This window comes from Microcaecilia unicolor, chromosome 1 (genome assembly GCF_901765095.1).
Source record: "Microcaecilia unicolor chromosome 1, aMicUni1.1, whole genome shotgun sequence".
Taxonomy (NCBI): domain Eukaryota; kingdom Metazoa; phylum Chordata; class Amphibia; order Gymnophiona; family Siphonopidae; genus Microcaecilia; species Microcaecilia unicolor.
The window spans coordinates 719,240,597-719,262,701 of record NC_044031.1 but is presented as its reverse complement, the minus strand read 5'-3'; the positions used below and the strand labels follow the sequence as shown (position 1 = coordinate 719,262,701).

At 44.6% G+C, this 22,105-nt stretch overlaps 1 protein-coding gene across 1 annotated transcript in view; it reads left to right on the top strand.

The window, feature by feature from the left end:
- The first annotated feature begins 1,273 nt into the window (after positions 1–1,273).
- Positions 1,274–22,105, top strand: part of FBN1 (fibrillin 1) — a 415,078-nt gene continuing 394,246 nt past the window's right edge. The window contains exons 1-2 of the mRNA XM_030189555.1: positions 1,274–1,548; positions 1,704–2,018. Coding sequence (XP_030045415.1) covers positions 1,831–2,018 — 188 coding nt within the window. The 5' untranslated portion in view covers positions 1,274–1,548; positions 1,704–1,830. The remainder of the gene's footprint in view (positions 1,549–1,703; positions 2,019–22,105) is intronic.

Here is a 22,105-nt window from a genome sequence, read left to right as displayed (position 1 = left end):
CACTTCACTGGCTTCCGATCAGTTACCGCATACAATTCAAGCTTCTCCTCCTTACCTACAAATGCACCCGGTCTGCGGCTCCTCACTACCTCATCTCCCCCTATGTTCCCGCCCATAACCTCCGCTCACAGGACAAATCCCTCCTTTCAGTACCCTTCTCCACCACTGCCAACTCCAGGCTCCGCTCATTCTGCCTTGCCTCACCCTATGCCTGGAACAATCTTCCTCAACCTCTACGCCAAGCCCCCTCCCTACCCATCTTCAAATCTCTGCTTAAAACTCACCTCTTCAATGCTGCTTTCGGCACCTAACCTTTCGAGAAATATAGTATGCCCTATTAGATCGACTCTACACTTGTCTTTTAGATTGTACACTTGTCTCTAGATTTACACATGTCTTTTAGATTGTACACTTGTCTTTAGATTGTACACCAGTCTTTTAGATTGTAAGCTCCTTGAGCAGGGACTGTCCTTCCATGTTAAAATTGTACAGCGCTGCGTAACCCTAGTAGCGCTTTAGAAATGTTAAGTAGTAGTAGTAGTACCTTCAAAAGCTAATCAAAAAATATATTGTTAGTCCAATAAAAAAGGTATCATCTTATTTTCTTTCGTTTGTTTTATTTTATTCTATTTCTATTGATTACATTAAACTGGAAACCCTGCATAGGAGAAATTAGTGATCAGACTCATAGAGAGGTATGGAGTTCACAGTTTAGGTGTGGGGCATCAAGCTTGTATTAGGGGTTCAGGTAGTAAAGAGTCTGTAGTCCCCTAGAGCTCCGAATTTTGGTAGCAAGGAGGGATTCCTTTAGTGCTGTGGCTGATTTTCATCTGTTCCCCACATATGGTGCTCTTGAAGACTAGACAGTGCCTGCCAGTTCTGTACCTGGAGCTGGTCCCATTTCCCAGGGCTGCAGATCCCACCTTCCCCACAACCTGCCAAAACACAGGGTTGGCAAAAGACACAGGTCACCTCCAATGATTCCCCGGAGAGGTTATTCCATAACCTCATCGTCTAAGCCTCCCCATCCTTCTCTCCCTCCCTCCTCCAAAGAGCCATTGGGACAAATATGAGAAGAATTAACAGCATGCTGGAACTTCAGACACTAGCTGCGATTTCTTGGCTCTGAGTGTTGTCTCGCGAGACATCGCCTCGGAGGTGATCCCTGAAGTTGGTTGGGAGGAAAAATGAAGCAGCGAGGGTGGGGTGAGGGGAGAGATTTTTCAGGGGAGACGTACAAGAGCCCTGGGATTTGCCTGTGGCCGGAAGGCAGGAGGGCGCCCCTCCATGCTTCCTCTTACAGTAAAGGAACAGCTGCTGCTCCTTCTTACTGTATGTGCACACTTTTTTTTTCTTCCTTGGGCGGGATTAAGGCATTGCTGATGCTATTGGAGGGGACGGTACAGTCGTTTTGGCTTTGAGGACCGTTTAGTTACCCCCTCAAGAACACTTCGCCCTGTATCACAATTTTAAAAAGTATATCCCACGTCACTTCACTAATCGGCACAACGTGAGATGCCCCGGCTTAGCAAAAGTGCAGCCTGAAAGGTAAAACTTACTTGCAAGAACTTTAGCCAAGTCCTGCACTGAATGCTGAAGGAGTAGCACTGTCGCTCCAATGCATACCGAAAAGCGTTTTTAAAACGTGTGTTGCTCTATTTTATAAACGTGTTGTTTTATTTATTTATTTTTTCCTGTTGCAGTTTGCCGGTTGCCTCCCCCCGTTTCCTGGACCAGACTTGTCGGGACCTGCCAGATTTCTGCAAGAAAGCCAGAGAGGACCGAGAGCAAAGTGGCTTAAGAGGCACAAGGCTCATCTCAGCAGCAGTTATGTGGCTGGGGAGGCTGCTGGAGTTTGCTCTGGGATTTACAGTGCTCCTTTTATCGTCCTGTACGAGTGAGGGCGATGCAGCAACAGATTTAGGGACCGAGACTGTGAAGGAAACCAGAGCCAATCGAGCAAAGAGGAGAGGGGGAACTGGAGCCGGTATAGGTGGAGGACATGATATTTTAAAAGGGTAGGTTGGGTGTTTTTTTTTTCCTCTCCCACAAAGAGAGAAGTTTAACCTCTTAAAATGAGCTTTAGAGCTGGAATGGATGTGGAGTGAAAGCGCCTCTTGTTAGGGTCTCATGACTTGATAGGATGCCAGATGAGCTTGGGTTGAAGTTTTTGACGGTGCTAGTTAAACGCGCTTCTATCTAGTTTTAACGTCACCAAATTGGAGTTGTTGCAACGCTAATGCTGCACTTCCGATTCCTTAAGAACAAAATGCTGAAATTAATAACACTCTCACTTATTAACAACTACACATAAATTCATCCTGTCATTTTATATACGTCTCTTAAAACACTTCTGCCTTAACTGAGATGTTAAACCATCCTGCTATTTTCTTTGTGCGAGACTCTGACATGATACCCACTCGTGAGACAAGAAGGAGTTTGGTACTGCAGTTTCAGAGAAGGTTTTTTTTTTTTTTAATAGCAGTTTCGCACCAGCTAGATTGCAATCAGATGGCACGAATATGAAAATCCAAACTTAAAGGAGGGCTGGGGAATGCCCATCTGTAGAGCTTCGCAGGTTTCCTTCTTGGTGCTTGTTGCAGCCGGTCGGTCAGGTGTTACTTTGCAGCATCTGATAGTAAAAGTCATATCAATTGGGGGGATGGGATTTGACACACAGCCTTTCAGCGGTTACAGTTTAAGCGGGTTACATCTTAAATACAGGTATTTATTTTCTACCTATGGCAACAGAGGGTTAACTTGCCCAGGGGTAGGCTGCAGCGGGAATCGAGCCCGGTTCCTAACCATTGCACCGCCCCAACACTGTCCCCTTTTGATCCTTGTAGGAAAGAACATTGTCCCTGTTTGCTCCTTGTAGTTGCAGATCTGCTGTACGTCTCACGAGTCATTTATGCAGAACCCAAGGTGATTAACTTATTGTCAAAAGGGACACAGATTCTTATGTTTTATTTGTTGTGCTAACAATTCAAGTGTAATGTAACGCTGGCAGGGCTGAGCACTCTGGAAACCGCCGTTACTATTTTGTTACACCAGTCGGAAAGCCTAAGGTTAAAGAGGAGTCTGAAGAAGTGCAAAGTACATCCCTAATCTCAGAAATTGAGTATAGAGCGTAGGTTGCTAGCATGGAAAGCAATTTATAAGACTGTATTAGTGGGTCACTTTACTACTACTATTTAACATTTCTATAGCGCTACAAGGCATACGCAGCGCTGTACACCATACACATAAAGACAGTCCCTGCTCAAAGAGCTCACACTCTAAAAATGGAATGTTGCTAGTGGAATAGCAACATTCCATGTAGAATCTCAAATAGTAGCAACAGAATCTCCAATAGTAGCAACATTCCATGTAGAATCTCAAGGAATAGCAACGTTCCAGAATCTCAAATAGTAGCAACATTCCACGTTCCACTGCACTAACCACTAGGCTACTCCTCCACTAGCAACATTCCATCTAGAAGCCTGCCCTTGCAGATCAGCAACGCGGCCGCGCAGGCTTCTGTTTCTGTGAGTCTGACGTGCAGGACGTCAGACTCACAGAAACAGAAGCCTGCGTGGCCGCGTTGCTGATCTGCAAGGGCAGGCTTCTACATTACTACTACTACTTATCATTTCTATAGCGCTACAAGGCATAAGCAGCGCTGTACACCATACACAAAAGACAGTCCCTGCTCAAAGAGCTTACAATCTAGATAGCTATTTGAACAGTTACAGAACTAATGTAGGCCAGCGGCTGTTTAGCAATATTATTTCAAGAGTCTGATCCATTTCTGCACCCTTTACTTTGCGCTACTGCTGCTGACCTGAAGGATGTGCTGTGGCCGTTTTTCACTTCTCAATAGTCCGCTCCTATTCTCTGCCTGTGCCTTTCACAAAGTTGCCGAAAAAGACTCGGTAACAGACTTGAGTGATCTTTCAGATTAGGCATTACGTTCTTTCCTGCTCCAAATCGCTTACAGGTTTGGCTTCCTCAAAAATAAATATCCTTTACCCCGGAGACGGCTGCAGCTACAAGAAACTGTGCTTATCTGTTCAAATGTTTAAGCGAACAGGGGCATAACCTGGAAAATGATGCTGAGAGAAAATAAATTCATACATTGATAGATGACAGGCGGTGGCTAGTTCTAAATCATCAGCAGGTCTAGACATTATTTCACACAGGTTGGAAAAATAAATCTTTTTATTTTTAAATTGTGATTGCTTTGATAGAATTAGAACATGAAGTCCTTAAATGGATTTTCCATCAGTGCTGTTTTGTGGAATGCAATATCGAATGTACTGCATTGTGTTAATGCTATAATTTCAGAGATCTTAAGGGCCTTTTATTAAAATGCAGTAGTAGTTTGCACTTTACTGCCTAACAGCCCAAGAAACACACAATAGGTGCAAAGGTCTATAAAATAATGAGTGGAGTTGAACGGGTAGATGTGAAGCGTCTGTTCACGCTTTCCAAAAATACTAGAACTAGGGGGCATGCAATGAAGCTACAATGTAGTAAATTTAAAACGAATCGGAGAAAGGTTTTCTTCACTCAACGTGTAATTAAACTCTGGAATTCGTTGCCAGAGAATGTGGTAAAGGCGGTTAGCTTAGCGGAGTTTAAAAAAGGTTTGGGTGGCTTCCTAAAGGAAAAGTCCATAGACCATTATTAAATGGACTTGGGGGAAAATCCACTCTTTCTGGGATAAGCAGTATAAAATGTTTTGTACTTTTTTGGGATCTTGCCAGGTATTTGTGATCTGGATTGGCCACTGTTGGAAACAGGATGCTGGGCTTGATGGACCTTTGGTCTTTCCCAGTATGGCAATACTTTTGTACTTATGGCTGTCAGGTAATAATTTCCTACCACAGGTTACAATTAAGCAAGATTACTGAGGATGTATCTAACAACTCTTGAGGTAGCATTAGGTACATCTGTACCACTGCATATTTGATAACTGGCACATACTACTAACTGCTGTTAACAAAAGATTGATGTTACACTGTACTTGCTGTACACTGCCTTGGGTGAATCTCTTCATAAAGGCGGTTAATAAATCCCAATAAATAAATAAATAAACTGCATGCGTGGTCCATGCCTCATCTCCACCCATACCCCAACCAGTCCCCACCCCATCCCTGGAGCCCACCAGCAAGTTGTATTTCCTTCAGTTTTAGGAAAGCTTGGGGTCCCTTGTGTACCATGGTAGCCCCAGGGCAGCTGCCCTCTTTGCACCTCCCTAACTTCAGCTCTGCCCATCCTGTGCTAAGCAGTTAGCAGGATATTTACCGCACTAGGGGGGGCCCTTTTACTAAGCTGCGCCCAAATGAGACTACTGCCAGGCCAGTGTGCCCCCTGGCGGTAATTTCAGATTTGGCGCACCCATAACACCTGGGTGAATTATGTATTTATTTCCTTTCACGTGCGCCATTTCTGGCGGCAATTAGCAGTTGGCGCACGCCGACCGGTCACCACACGTGTAGCACGTGAGCCCTTACCGTTAGATCAATGGGTGGCATTAAGGGCTCAGGCCAGTTTTAAACGTGTGCTGGTTTCACTTTCACTGCATGCCCTTTTCCCGTCACATAAAAAAAACCCCACAACCTTTTTTGCAGACACAGTAAAAACTGGCCTGGCGCGTGCCTAATACCCGCGCCTACACTGCTTGCAGCCCTCTTTTTACCATGGCTTAGTAAAAGGGCCCCTAACTGTTTGAGTACGGTAGCCATTAGCGTGGGCTGCACTTACGGTTAATGCGTGCTAAAACCTGTGTCGACTGCTTATCATACCATAGTAAGCCTGCCCCTTAATAGCACTGTATTCTTTCTTTATTTTACCACTTTCAGCTTTGCCTTGCCTGCTTTAAGGAGTGGCACCAGTGGTTGCTTTATAGGATATTCCATATGCATTTTTTAAATATAAAAGACTAGGAAAAAATGCCCGTTTCTGAGCGGAATGAAACGGGTGCTAGCAAGGGGCCCCCTCCCTCCGTCCCTCGAAGCTACTTGCCTTGTTCGCTGTGGGCCGTTTCGGCCCTCGAGTGTCAATAGCTCCGCCCTCGACGTCATGACGTTTTGACGCGAGGGCGGTGCAGACACTCCAGGGCACACCGGATATCTCGGGCGCCTCAACTTCCGTGGAGGCTTCAGAACGTTGGGGTTGCCTTTTATATATATAGAAGATGTTATTGAATTAAGGTTTAAAATTCCAATGGGGAGACTTTAATTTGCTGAGTATTGCAGTAGGCTACCAGGGAATGGGTTGGGTTTCTATATTGAGAAACTGTACAGCAAAACTCTTTGGAACTGTTCTGTTACCTAGAGAAGTGGAGGTAAAAGATACAGTGGTATTTGAGAGACTCTGACTTATCATTGTGCTATAGATAAAAGAGTATGTTCCCAAAAATAGAAACCCAGATGCTTTTCCAAGAGCCTTTAGGTCCCTTGTTCCAGCTGTTTACAGTTTGTGCCATAAATGATTAGTTGTGGATACATTAATGGATTCATTACTAAAGGAAAGGATGCTTGAGTCTGGTGGGTTACAGATTCCAAAGCAGTGTAGTTTCCACCAGAGGGAGTTTATGTCAAACAGATCGGATGTATTTCTTTGATTGGGTGACCAAAGAATTAGATCAGGGATGAGCACTGGATGTGTTATACTTGAATTTTAGAAAAGCTTTTGATATTATTCAGAATAGGATGCTTTTACATACATTGTGCAGTCTATGGGTGGTTGAATGAGTTATAGGTGGATAATAGATAGCAGAGGGTAGTGGTAAATGGAGTTCACTTCAAGGAAGGGGAGGTCAGGAATGAAGAGTCTCTGGGAATGGGAGAAGTAAATCTGGATAGTTGAAAGATTTGGGGCTGGAGCTGTACATAAGTACATAAGTACATAAGTAGTGCCATACTGGGAAAGACCAAAGGTCCATCTAGCCCAGCATCCTGTCACCGCCAGTGGCCAATCCAGGTCAAGGGCACCTGGCACGCTCCCCAAACGTAAAAACATTCCAGACAAGTTATACCTAAAAATGCGGAATTTTTCCAAGTCCATTTAATAGCGGTCTATGGACTTGTCCTTTAGGAATCTATCTAACCCCTTTTTAAACTCCGTCAAGCTAACCGCCCGTACCACGTTCTCCGGCAACGAATTCCAGAGTCTAATTACACGTTGGGTGAAGAAAAATTTTCTCCGATTCGTTTTAAATTTACCACACTGTAGCTTCAACTCATGCCCTCTAGTCCTAGTATTTTTGGATAGCGTGAACAGTCGCTTCACATCCACCCGATCCATTCCACTCATTATTTTATACACTTCTATCATATCTCCCCTCAGCCGTCTCTTCTCCAAGCTGAAAAGCCCTAGCCTTCTCAGCCTCTCTTCATAGGAAAGTCGTCCCATCCCCACTATCATTTTCGTCGCCCTTCGCTGTACCTTTTCCAATTCTACTATATCTTTTTTGAGATACGGAGACCAGTACTGAACACAATACTCCAGGTGCGGTCGCACCATGGAGCGATACAACGGCATTATAACATCCGCACACCTGGACTCCATACCCTTCCTAATAACACCCAACATTCTATTCGCTTTCCTAGCCGCAGCAGCACACTGAGCAGAAGGTTTCAGCGTATCATCGACGACGACACCCAGATCCCTTTCTTGATCCGTAACTCCTAACGCGGAACCTTGCAAGACGTAGCTATAATTCGGGTTCCTCTTACCCACATGCATCACTTTGCACTTGTCAACATTGAACTTCATCTGCCACTTGCACGCCCATTCTCCCAGTCTCGCAAGGTCCTCCTGTAATCGTTCACATTCCTCCTGCGACTTGACGACCCTGAATAATTTTGTGTCATCGGCGAATTTAATTACCTCACTAGTTATTCCCATCTCTAGGTCATTTATAAATACATTAAAAAGCAACGGACCCAGCACAGACCCCTGCGGGACCCCACTAACTACCCTCCTCCACTGAGAATACTGGCCACGCAATCCTACTCTCTGCTTCCTATCTTTCAACCAGTTCTTAATCCATAATAATACCCTACCTCCGATTCCATGACTCTGCAATTTCTTCAGGAGTCTTTCGTGCGGCACTTTGTCAAACGCCTTCTGAAAATCCAGATATACAATATCAACCGGCTCCCCATTGTCCACATGTTTGCTTACCCCCTCAAAAAAATGCATTAGATTGGTGAGGCAAGACTTCCCTTCACTAAATCCGTGCTGACTTTGTCTCATCAGTCCATGTTTTTGTATATGCTCTGCAATTTTATTCTTAATAATAGCCTCCACCATCTTGCCCGGCACCGACGTCAGACTCACCGGTCTATAATTTCCCGGATCTCCTCTGGAACCCTTCTTAAAAATCGGAGTAACATTGGCTACCCTCCAGTCTTCCGGTACTACACTCGATTTTAGGGACAGATTGCATATTTCTAACAGTAGCTCCGCAAGTTCATTTTTTAGTTCTATTAATACTCTGGGATGAATACCATCAGGTCCCGGTGATTTACTACTCTTCAGCTTGCTGAACTGACCCATTACATCCTCCAAGGTTACAGAGAATTTGTTTAGTTTCTCCCACTCCCCCGCTTCAAATATTCTTTCCGGCACCGGTGTCCCCCCCAAATCCTCCTCGGTGAAGACCGAAGCAAAGAATTCATTTAATTTCTCCGCTACGGCTTTGTCCTCCTTGATCGCCCCTTTAACACCATTTTCGTCCAGCGGCCCAACCGACTCTTTGGCCGGTTTCCTGCTTTTAATGTATCTAAAAAAATTTTTACTATGTATTTTTGCTTCCAACGCTAATTTCTTCTCAAAGTCCTTTTTTGCCCTCCTTATCTCCGCTTTGCATTTGGCTTGGCATTCCTTATGATCTATCCTGTTACTTTCAGTTGGTTCTCTTCTCCACTTTCTGAAGGATTGTTTTTTGGCTCTAATGATTTCCTTTATCTTACTGTTTAGCCACGCCGGCTGACGTTTAGTCTTTTTTCCCTTTTTTCTAATACGTGGAATATATTTGTCCTGAACCTCCAGGATGGTGTTTTTAAACAGCATCCACGCCTGATGCAAGTTTTTTACTCTGCGAGCTGCTCCTTTCAGTCTTTTTTTCACCATTTTTCTCATTTTGTCGTAATCACCTTTTCTATAGTTAAACGCTAGCGTACTTGATTTCCTAGTTTCACTTCCTTCAATGCCAATATCAAAACCGATCATATTATGATCACTGTTATCAAGCGGCCCTCGTATCGTTACCCCCTGCACTAGATCATGAGCACCACTAAGGAGTGAGGTTCATTACTGTTATGGTTTGTGTAAAATGAACAGAAAATTAGCAAATCTGCTTAAAGCAATAAATTCAGAAACTTGTAAATAAATGCTCTAAATAACAACAAATATCACTGGTGGAATGACAAAGCAGGATTCCTAACATGGTGGTGAAAATATAGTCCAAAAGTGTAAATTGCACAGGGGGAAGGGATTTGATAAGTACATAAGTAATGCCATACTGGGAAAAGACCAAAGGTCCATCGAGCCCAGCATCCTGTCCCTGACAGCGGCCAATCCAGGTCAAGGGCACCTGGCAAGCTTTCCAAACGTACAAACATTTTATACATGTTATTCCCGAAATTGTGGATTTTTCCCAAGTCCATTTAGTAGCGCTTATGGTGGGGGGGGGGGTCATTTTTCCTGCAGACTAGGGCCCTTTTTACCGCAGTGGCTATAAAGCCCCCAGATACACATACAGCAGGGAGCCCTTATTGCCACCCATTGAGGTGGCGATAAGGGCACCTGTGCTAACCTGGCGGTAACTGGGCAGTACACGGCAATGCCCAATTACCACCGGGTTACTGCCACAGAAGCCATTTCCGAGGTTTTTCTTTTCCCCATGGAAATGGCGCGTGCTCAGGGCGGGACTACCACCAGTGGCCACATTGGGCCAGCGCTAGTCCTAGAAGAGCGAGCAGTAAGCCTGTGTTGGGCTCAGTGGGGTAGCTATGTGGGGCCTGGGGGGGCCAGGGACCCCATAGATTTGGACCTGGACCCCCTGCTGATGACCCTCTGGACCCCCCCTCCCACTGTCACTGTCACCTGCCTTTGCTGGCGGGGGACCCCAACCCCCGCCAGCCAAGATCCTCTTCTTTCCGCAAAAGGCTTCCTTCTGTTTCTGACGTCCTGCACGAACAACGTGCAGGACGTCAGAAACAGAAGGAAGCCTTTTGCGGAAAGAAGAGGACCTCGGCTGGCGGGGGGTGGGGTCACCTGCCAGCAAAGGTAGGTGACAGCGGGTTGGTGGCAGGAGAGGAAGTCCAGAGTGTCGTCGGCAGGGGGGGGGGCAAGTTGGTGGTGGTGGCGGCAGCAGGGTTGGCAATGGTGGGGGGGGGGGGGGTCCGTCGTCACCGGGGGGGGAGCTAAAATGTGCCACCTCACCTCGGGCTCTGGACCCCCCTCCCGCCGAAGTCTGGCCACGCCCCTGGATGGGCTTACTGCCACTCTGTAAAAAGGTCCCTAAGTGACTTGCCCAGGGTCACAAGGAACTGCAGTGGGAACTGAGCCCAGTTCCCCTGGCTCTCTGGCCACAGCACTAACCATAAGGCTACTCCTCCACAAACCAAGAGTATGTAAAGAAAAAGTAAGTTATTGTTTCAAAAAGGTCCCTAAACCTAGATCCCTACTGCTGTAAAAGACCTGGGAGTTCAGAGCTTTTATTCAAAAGGGGCAGGATCTGCAACACACATCCAAAATGTACTTACTGGAGGAAAGGGCAGAGGGGACTGTAATTGAAACATTCAAATATTCATCTGAATTCAACTAAGTAAAAGAAGATAATATATTCCATGGGGGGGGGGGGGGGGGGGGGGGGGAATCAAGAACAAGAAAAAAGTTCTGATATGAGGTAGAAGGAAAAGAGCCCTAGAGAAGTGATGGGGGGAAGGTATTATTTAATGGGAGGGGTTTGAAGAGCTGGCCAACCAACCATCCAAGGTGGTACTAAGCAAATGGTCATATCACAGGGTGTATATGGATTATTAAGTCAGCCATTCAAAACCCTTGTTCAACACCTAGATAATCATACAATACCAGCATTTGTTTAAAATAAACTAGGGTAAATTATAGGCAGCACAATTAGAAGAATCCTAGACAGCACCTCTTTCTATATCCTCCTGACATGCTTTCAAACTTGAGACAAGTTTACAGGCATAATATCTGAGGGTTAGATACATAATTTAAAAAAAAATGTAATCTATGGAGGTCATTTTAGAAAACTCGGGCACCATTCACACATATAAAAAGCCATCATGATTTTAAATATTAAATTGTTTTTTCTTGTGTGTATATCAAATGCACACAATAATAAGGGCAATTCCAAAAGTTATGTACCCAGGTAGATGGGCTATCCAAAAACTGCCCACCCTTCTTATGGATTTAAGTATGCATTAACGTTTGTTTGAGCTTATTTGTAACATCAGGGCATGTTAAGGAGATAAAATTCCTTGACGAAATCAAGGATTGCTTTATGGTGCAACTGGTACAGGAGCCAACAAGAGGAGGAAGAATTCTAGACCTTAATGGAGTGCATGATCTGGTGCAGGAGGTAATGGTGCTGGGGCTGCTTGACAACATGATACAAGGTTTGATAACAGCTTTGGAGTAAGTACACACAAGAAATCCAATACATTAGGGAAATGGTATTTGATATACTGCCTTTCTGTGGTATTTTTGCAACTACATTCAAAGCGGTTTACATATATACAGGCACTCAGTCTGCTGCCCCTCACTATCTTTCTACCCTCATCTCCCCTTACGTTCCCGTCCGTAACCTCCGTTCACAGGATAAATCCCTCCTCTCAGTACCCTTCTCCACCACCGCCAACTCCAGGCTCCGCTCATTCTGCCTCGCCTCACCCTATGCTTGGAACAACCTTCCTGAACCCTTACGCCAAGCCCCCTCCCTGCCCGTCTTCAAGTCTTTGCTTAAAGCCCACCTCTTCAATGCTGCGTTCGGCACCTAACCCTTACCGTTCAGTGAATCCAGACTGCCCCAATTTGACTGCCCCTATCGGACCGACCGTTCACTTGTCTATTAGATTGTAAGCTCTTTGAGCAGGGACTGTCTCTCTTTGTTAAATTGTACAGCGCTGCGTAACCCTAGTAGCGCTCTAGAAATGTTAAGTAGTAGTAGTAGTACTTATTTTGTATCTGGGGCAATGGAGGATTAAGTGACTTGCCCACAGTCACAAGGAGCTGCAGTGAGAATTGAACCCAGTTCCCCAGAATCAAAGTCTGTTGCACTACTAACCACTAGGCTACATTAGTATTTAACTTTCAAAAAGGAGACTATAATAAAATGAGACGAATGGTGAAATAAAAAACTTAGAGAAGCAGCTGCGAAGGTAAAAAAATTTAGATCAGGCATGGATGCTGTTCCAAAATACCATCCTGGAAGTCCAGGCCAAATATATTCCATGAATTAAAAAAGAGGAAGGAAGACCAAACGACAGCCGGCATGGTTAAAAAGGGAGGTGAAGGAAGCTATTAGAGCTAAAAGAAAATCCTTCAGAAAATGGAAGAAGTACCCGACTGAAAATAATAAGAAACACCATAAGGAATGTCAAGACAAATGCAAAGTGCTGATAAGAAAGGCAAACAGGGACTTTGAAAAAAAGATTGCATTGGAGGCAAAAACACATAGTACATTTTTTTAAAGGTATATTAAAAGCAAGAAGCCGGCAAAAGAATTGGTTGGATCGCTAGATGACAGAGGGGTAAAAGGGAAGACAAAGCCATAGCGGAGAGATTAAATGAATTCTTTGCTTCGGTCTTCACCGACGAAGATTTGGGAGAGATACCAGTGCCAGAAAGCTGACAAGTCAGAGAAACTGAATGAAATCTCTATAAACCTGGAAGATGTAATGGCTCAATTTGACAAATTAAAGAGTAGCAAATTGCCTGGACTGGATGGTATTCATCCCAGAGTACTGATAAAAGTTGAGAAATTAATTTACGGAACTATTGTTAGTAACATATAATTTATCTTTAAAATCTAGTACTGGTACTAGAAGATTGGAGGGTGGCCAGTGTAACGCTGATTTTTAAAAAAAGGTTCCAGAGGTGATCCAGGAAATTATAGACCGGTGAGCCTGGCGTTGGTGCCGGGCAAAATGGTAGAGACTATGATAAAGAACAAAATTACAGAGCATGTTCAAAAGCATGGATTAATGAGACAAAGCCAGCATTGATTTAGTGAAAGGAAATCTTGCCTCACCAATCTATTACATTTCTTTGAAGTGGTGAACAAACATGTGGATAAAGATGAGCCAGTCGATATTGTGTATTTGTATTTTCAAAAGACATTTGACAAAGTACAGTACCTCATGAAAGACTCCAGAGGAAACTGGAGAGTCATTGAATAGGAGGTAGTGTTCTACTGTGGATTAAAAATTGGTTAAAAGCTAGAAAACAGAGATTAGGGTTATATGGACAGTATTCTCAATGGAGAAGGGTAGTTAGTGGGGTTCCCCAGGGGTCTGTGCTGGGACTGCTGCTTTTAAACATATTTATACGTGATCTTGACATGGAAGTAACTAGTGAGGTAATTAAATTTGCTGATGACATAAAATTATTCAAAGTTGTTAAATAGCAAGAGGATTGTGAAAAATTACAAGACGACATTACGAGATTGGGAGACTGGGCATCCAAACGGCAAATGACATTTAATGTAAACAAGTGCAAAGTGATGCATGTGGGAAAGAGGAACCTGAACTATAGCTACGTAATGCAAGGTTCCATATTAGGAGTCACCGACCAGGAAAGGGATCTAGGTGTCATCGTTGATGATATGTTGAAACCCTCTGCTCAGTGTGTGACATCAACTAAGAAAGCAGTTAGGTATTGTTAGGAAATGAATGGAAAACAAAAATGAGGACGTTATAATACCTTTGTATCGCTCCATGATGCAACTGCACCTCAAATATTGTGTGCAATTCTGGTCACCGCATCTCAAAAAAGATATAATGGAATGAGAAAAGGTCGAGAGAAGGGTGACGAAAATGATAAAGGGGATGGGATGACTTCCCTATGAGGAAAGGCTAAAGTGGCTAGGGCTCTTCAGCTTGGAGAAAAGGCGGCTGAGGGGAGATATAATAGAGGTCTATAAAATAATGAGTGAAGTGGAAGTGAATCGCTTGTTTACTCTTTCCAAAAATACTAGGAATAGGGGGCATTCAATGAAGCTACAAAGTAGTACATTTAAAATGAATCAGAGAAAATATTTCTTCACTCAACCTGTAATTAAACTCTGGAATTTATTGCCAGAGAATATAGTAAAAGCAGTTAGCTTAGCGGGGTTTAAAAAAGGTTTGGATAGCTTCCTAAAAGAAAAGTCCATAAGCCATTATTAAAATGGACTTGGGGAAAATTCACTGCTTAAGGATAAGCAGCATAAAATGTATTGTACTGTTTTGGGATCTTGCCAAGTACTTGTAACCTGGATTGGCCACTGTTGGAAACAGGATGCTAGGCTTGATGGACCTTCAGTTTGTCTCAGTATGGCAATACTTATGTACTTATGTCTGTCAGGATCACAGAGCTGCCAAGTTACCCATTCCAGGAGGGAGACTTTTGGCTGGTCCTGGTTTTAAACTTACATCCCAAAGCAGTGTAGCATTTGTAGGCCATGATTCTATCCATTGAAATCAATGCTGCAGGTCCCATAATAATGCACCAGGGTGAGATTGGCAGAAATTCAGGACTGGCCAAAAAGTCTCCCTCCTGGAATGGGTAACTTGGCAGCTCTGGGATCAGGGCCAGCCCAAGGTTATTGGATGCTTCTTGGTTCCCCCCCCCCCTCCCCATCCTGACAGGAATTCTGCCTCAGAGGAGGGTGGGACAAAGCAACACTTCAGCACACAACGGCTACAGGGCCTGCACAGTGCCAAAGTTTATTTACACTTCTGATCTGCCCAGGAGGAGGTGGGGGGGGGGGGGGCATACTAACACCCTCCCAGATTCAGTCACCCCCACCTAGTGGCTGGGCTGACCCTGATCAGGGTCTATTGTTTTACTTTGACTGCAGCAATCTTTGCTGCTCATAGAAGCTGCTGCTCTACTCAACAGTCTAGTTTTGCCCAATGGTTGGGCCAGCCCTAACATGCAGAGTTCTACACATAGGGAAAGAAGGTGTGGTCTGGTTGGTCCTTAAAAGATACCTGATTTACATATTTTATAACATCAGTATGCATATACTTCAGCAATTTATACCTGCTCAGTGTGATCCATAACACATAAATAACTATATTCACTTGCCTTGACCCTGTTGCACTTATTGGCCCAGTCATCATGGCAGGTCATTCTCTCTCTATTTTAAAATCAGTAAAGGTATTAGGTGTTATTCTTGTTGATGCGTTAAACTTTCGTCCTTATGTATCCCAAACCATCCATGCTTGCTTTTTCAAACTAAAAATGTTCTACTCTGTTTGTCATTTATTCACTACCTCAGCACTTTGTGTCCTTCTCCATTCACTGGTGCTTTCCAGCCTCGATGATTATAATGCACTTCTCCAAGGTATTCGAAAGAAAGATGTACAATGCTTACAATTGGTCCAGAATGCAGCCACCCGCCTCTTAACTGGGGCAAAATGTTTTGATCATGTCACAGTTCTCCTCTGTGAAGAACACTGGCTATCCGTTATGTTCCTGATCTCCTGCAAAGCGTTTCTACTAGTGCACAAAATTTATCATTCCGGCCAACCACCATATTTGTCCTGATACTTGCTTCCCCACTGCCCCCCTAGGGTCCTCCGTTCTTCGCAGGACCACTTACTGCAGATTCCTTCCCTCTGTTCTATTCATCTATTCTCTACATGCTCTCGGATATTCAGAGTAATGGGTCCTCGCCTTTGGAATGCTATTCCCTAGCCCTTTGACTAGAACCCACCCTATCCATTTTTAAGGCCCACCTTAAAGCTCACCTGTTTTTCTGCCCAGCAGCCCTTCGCGGATTTCTGGTTCAACTGAGGTCTCATAATGGAGTCTCTTCAAATTCTCCTAGCTTTTTCCCTGTTATTGCTGACATTCCTTTTTATTTTCAGCTCTAATTTTGCTTTCGCTTTCCTGTCCCCATTGTAGTTCTTTTATATTTTGTTGTTAATTCTTCGATTGTGCATTTGTAAACCCGCCTTCACAGAGTCTTCCTTAGGCGCTATATATATCAAGTTTAATAATCTTGGAAACTTGGACTAACTTGGCTTTTAGGGGTCTTTAGAGTGGAGGAGTGGCCTAGTGGTTAGAGTGGTGGACTTTGGTCCTGGGGAACTGGGTTTGATTCCCACTGCAGGCACAGGCAGCTCCTTGTGACTCTGGGCAAGTCACTTAACCCTCCATTGCCCCAGGTACAAATAAGTACCTGTATATAATACGGAAGCCACGTTGAACCTGCTATGAGTGGGAAAGCGTGGGGTACAAATGTAAGAAAAATAAATGCATGATGCTGAGACACACTCACCTCTCTGAAAGGCCAATGCAAAAAGCTACCACAGATGGTAAGAATGCGGTTAGCACAACATCTACGCACAATTTTAAGGGGGCATGATGCAGAAAAAGGATTTTGCTCAGAAGCCTTGATTTAGATACCCGCACACAGCATATTAAAGTCAATGGTAATGAGGCTATTTGATATTCCATCCCAATGCGAGGACAGAGGAGAAGACTAAGGAGAGCACAGTGCAGGAACTTGAATGCCAGGTCTGAGGAGACATAGAAGAGTCCGATTACCACCAGGTTATTGCCGCGCAAGCCACTTCTGGAGGTTTTCTTTTCCCCATGAAAATGGCACGCGCTTGGGGCAGGATTACTGCTGGTGGCCACGTTGGGCCAACGGTAGTCCTGAAAGAGCGAGTGGTAAGCCCGCGTTAGACTTACTGCCATTCTGTAAAAGGGCCCTTTAGATTGTGAGCCTTCCAGGGACAGGGAAATACCCAGTGTATCTCACCTGAAAAAGATGTGAGCAAAATCCAAAAAATTAAAAAAAAATCTGCCAAATATTGACTCCACAAAGTTTATCATGTAGCTAATGCTTACAATGTCCCACTTTCTTGCACATAGTGCTACAGACAGGATAGTCTGTGAAGGTGTATCTGGTTTTCAGTTGGCCAAAATGATGCCAGTTTTGTGGTTTTCTGGTTCCTATAAATCGGTTCACATGAAGAGCAAAAGCATTTTGTCTTTATTTGCATGTGCAGCTTGGAAACTGCCTGCTGATGTCAACATGCTTTGGAAACTTTGATATGAAGCAGCTCTGATGGATAAACATTTTGTTCTTGTGGTGGGAGACGACTTACAAAAAAAAGGGGAGGGGTGACACTAAACTGAATTGACCCTGTTTATCCCACATGTTTCATAAATTCTCTCCCACTGGCTCTCATGCTTCATTTTGATGCTGACGACAACTCCCTCATTTCCATTTCAGCATCAATTTAAGAGTGATTAATGTAGCATTGCCTTCCCTTAAAGGCCCAACACTTTATGTATGCAGTAAAAATATAAGAAATGCCATACTGGGTCAAACCAACGGTTCTTCAGACTCATCATGTCTATTAGAGTGGCCAGTCCAGGTCTCAGGAACCTGGCTGGGTCTTGAAGAAGATCCAGCCCTTTGTGTTCACACCCAGGAATAAGCAGAGGTTTTCCCAAGCCAGCAAGTCAAATATTGGTTCATGGGCTTTTCCTTCAGGATCTAGTCTAAACCCTTTTTAAGACTGGCTGTGCTATTTTTTTTTTAAATTTATTAGGATTTATTTACCACTTTTTGAAGGAATTCACTCAAGGCAGTGTACAGCAAGAATAAGTCAAACATATGCAATGGACAATTACAGCAGTAAAAATATTCAATTCCTTGTTATCTATACCAGACCAGTCCAGACTAGTGGGTTGTGTCCATCCACCAGCGGAAGGAGACAGAGAAAATAGTTCCAAGTAAACTGCCCCTTAAGGGTATCGTGCAGCCTGGAATGTTCATTATTTTCTCTGTCTCCTAGCGGATGGTGGACGGATCCTGCAGCTGCTCTGGATTGCTGGCTGGTAGCTCCTGTCCCGGATTCTTCTGGTGACAGTGGAGCCAGGGGTGTCCTGGTAGCCGTGTTGGGGCTAGTCTTAGATGATACTCAGTGGTCCTGAGTTCCTCATCTGCCAGCTCTGCGCTTTTCTCTTCTTTTCTGCAGGGAAGTGGCTTTGTTCTAGATCTGGAGTTTGACTCTCCCTTAGCCGGGTTTTCCTCGGTATGGTGTTAGTAGCCAGCTTCCTCTTTGTTCTTGGCCTGGCGAGAGTTGTTTCTTCCTCACTGCCTTATGGCTGCATTTTGCTCCCTATGGTCTGAGGATTCCAGATCTGTGGTGCTTACCTCTCTCTTGGGACTGCTGCTCCATCTCAGTTGCCTAGAAGGGCGGTCATTGTGGCTCAGAGATCACTTGGGGGCCGAGTGTGTCTCTTGGGGCATGGGGTCTTCTTGTAGTTTTAGTCCCTCTGGGCCAGGGGAGTGCAGCACCAGGTCTGCATTTCTACAAGTTGTGCTCCTTTTTTGTTGACCTCCTGGCAGCACCTTCTTCTCTGGCTGTTCTCCGGGGCTCCATCTATGCATTTTGCTTGTTGAGCACAGCTCCATCGCTGCATCTTGAGCACAGTTCCATCACTGCATTTGAGAACAGCTCCATCGCTGCATGTTGAGCACGGCTCCATCGCTGCATGTTGAGCACGGCTCCATCGCTGTATGTTGAGCGCTGTTCCATCGATGTATGTTGAGCACTGCTCCATCGCTCTATGTTGAGCGCAGCTCCATCATTGCCTGTTGAGCACTGCTCTATCGTTGCATATTCAGCATTGCTCCATTGCTGCATGTTGGGCACTGCTCCATCGCTGCATGTTGAGCACAGCTTCATTGTTCCATGCAGTTCCACTATTCCTTGTTGGGCACGGCTCCATCGCTGCATATTGGGCACAGTTCCACAGTTCCAGGTTGGCGTTAGCTCCATCGCTGTATGTTGAGGGCAGTTCTATCATGGCGTGTTGAGTGAAGTTCCTTCGCTGCATATTCTGCAACCGTTGAACGCAGCTCCTTTGTCGCATGTTGAGTGTAGTTCTTTCTCTGCAGGTCTCAGTGTGGGGCGCAGCCCTGTGTCTGTGTGTTGAACACGCTCTGTGTCTGTCTGTGGAATGCAGCTCCTTGTTTGCATGTGGAAAGCAGCTCCTTGTCTGTGTTTTATACAGAGTTCCATTGCTACCGCAGCTTCAGTTCTGTAGGTACCTCTAACATCCAGCTATTTCAGTGGGACACTGATCATCCTCTGTCTGTTACTCTCAGCTTCTTCTCTGCGTGTTCAGTGTATTTCTATCTTTGCCAGAGGTGTGTAACTCCTTCTCTGCCCGTGGTGCGTGGCTCAATTTGTGTGCTTTGAGTGCAAGTCTGTTTGTTCTCGTTGAGCACAGATCCTACTCTGCCTGATGAGTGCCGCTTCGTTTCTATCCCTTGAGCACAGTTCAGTCTCTGACTGTGGAGCGTATTTTTATCTTTGCCTGTTGGGCACTGTTTCAACTTGTCGGTCAACTCCAGCTCTTTTTTGCGGGTTGGATACAGTAACTTCTCGGCAGCTGTGGCATACTGCAGTTTAGATTGCTAGACAAGGCTGCCTTGTCTCCTGTTAGCTACCATTCCTGTGGCATCTTTTCTTGCCATAGCCTCTTGGTGGCTGGCGAGAAGCTTCTCCATTGCTGGAGTATGAATTTGTCTCTGCTCCTTTTGTGGCTTCTTGGCACCTTGGGGGTCTTTTCTCTGCAGTGTGGCTCTCGACTCTCTTTTTGTCTCCTTTTGTTCTCTTGGCTCTGTTCTTTCATCCCTAAGTCCAGAGCGAGCTGGTTTAGGAATACTCTCTTTCTACGGTTGTACCTTGGTATGCTGCCGCCCTTTTCTTCATGGTTCTCCTGGAGAGACTTGTGCTCCAGTTAGTTGGTTCTCTTGACTCTGGAGTCTCTTCTTGTTCTGTGGAGTTTGATTCTCTCACTAGGCGCGGGTCTGGGTGGTTCCTAGGCCTTGCTTCCTTTCTTCTATGAAGTGTGGCGCACTGTTTGGGGTTGTGTACCCTAGTACTTGTTAGGGTCACTTCCTCCGACCATGTTGGACTCAAAGCAGACCGGCAGGTTTGGGAGTTAGTCTTTGTCCTGCCAGGGTTCGGAGAAGTGGATCCTGGTCTAGGAGAGACAGTTCTCCTTGTTGCTCAGATATGACTGTTGCCTTCCTTCCAAGGGGGATCCTTTGGCATGAGTATCTTTGCTGCTTCTTTTGCTGTTCTCGGGACAGGGGTACATAGTTTTTCTTTTGCTCAGGATGTTTGTTTTATGTCCTACGGCTTCAGTTCCCTTTCTAGTGTCTAACTCTGTTCCATTTTGGTAGCCTGGTGGTTCGGATATTTGAAGCCTTTTCTGCTGATCAGTTTTTGCTGTGTGTATAGCTTTGTTGATTTTTCAACCTTCTTCATTCTTCTTTTCTCCCCCCTTCTTTGGGAAACTGCTTTGATACATCCCATTAGTCTGGACTGGTCTGATATAGATGACAAGAAAGGAAAAATTATGTTCTTACCTGATAATTTTCTTTCCTTTATCATACCAGACCGGTCCAGATGCCCTCCCTGGCTAAAGTCTGTCAGTGTTGTTTCATTTAGGTATCCCTGGCTGTTCCATGATGCTTCAATATGGTGGGATGTCCTACAGCACTGCCTACTTCATCTTCTCTATTCAATCTCCTGCCACTTGTTTTTGTGCCATCTCTGTATGACTCCTGTTACTTGGGATCATGGAGTTCTTTCCCCGGATTCAGGGGTAGATCTCTATGTGCTTGGGCAAGCTCGGTATGGTCCATTCCCTCCCGCTTACTTTACTGTGAGGGGAGGTTGCTGTTGCCTTCGGTCAAGCAGGAACAGTGGGGTCTGCATACTGGCTCCAAGAGTTTGCCTGTTTGGTTTTTACTGTGTTTTCTTCTAGACTTCAGAGCACCATTGCTTGGCTATTCAAAATACTGAACATTCCAGGCTGCATGATACCCTTAAGGGGCGGTTTACTTGGAACTGTTTTCTCCGTCTCCTTCCGCTGGTAGATGGACACAACCCATTAGTCTGGACTAGTCTGGTATGATTAAAGGAAAGAAAATTATCAGGTAAGAACATAATGTTTCCATAACAAGTCACTTAACCTTCCATTGTCTCAGGTATAAAAACTTAGATTGTGAGCCCTCTAGGGACACATAAAGTACCTGCATATAATGTGCACAGCACCGCATACATTTATTTAACATATTTATAAATGATATGGAAATCGGAACAGTGAGTGAGGTGATCAAATTTGCGGATGATAAAAAACCATTCAAGGTTGTTAAAACACGTGAGGACTGTGAAATATTGCAGGAAGACCTTAGGAAATTGGAAGACTGGATGTCCAAATGGCAGATGAAATTTAATGTGGACAAATGCAAGGAGATGCACATTGGAAAGAGTAATCTGAATCATAGTTACCTGATGCTAGGGTCCAACTTGGGGGTCAGCGCTCAAGAAAAAGATCTGAGTGTTGATAATACGCTGAAATCTTCTGCTCAGTGTGCGCTGGCAGCCGAAAAAGCAAACAGGATTCTAGGAATTACTAAGAAAGGGATTGTGAATAAGACTGAAAATACTATACTGCCTTTGTATCGCTCCATGGTGTGTCTGCACCTTGAATATTGTGTTCAGTTCTGGTTGCTGTATCTCAAGAAAGATATAGCGGAATTAGAAAAGCTTCAAAAAAGAGCGACCAAAATTATAAAGTAGATGGAACTCCTTTCATATGAGGAAAGGCTAAAGAGGTTAGGGCTCTTCAGCTTGGAAAAGAGATGGATGAGGGGAGATATGACTGAGGTCTACAAAATCCTGAGTGATATAGAACGAGTAGAAGTAAATTGATTTTTTACTCGTTCCAAAAGTACAGAGACTAGGGAACACTCAAGGAAGTTACATGGAAATACTTTAAAAACAAATAGGATGAAGTAATGTTTCACTCAACGAATAGTTGAGCTCTGGAA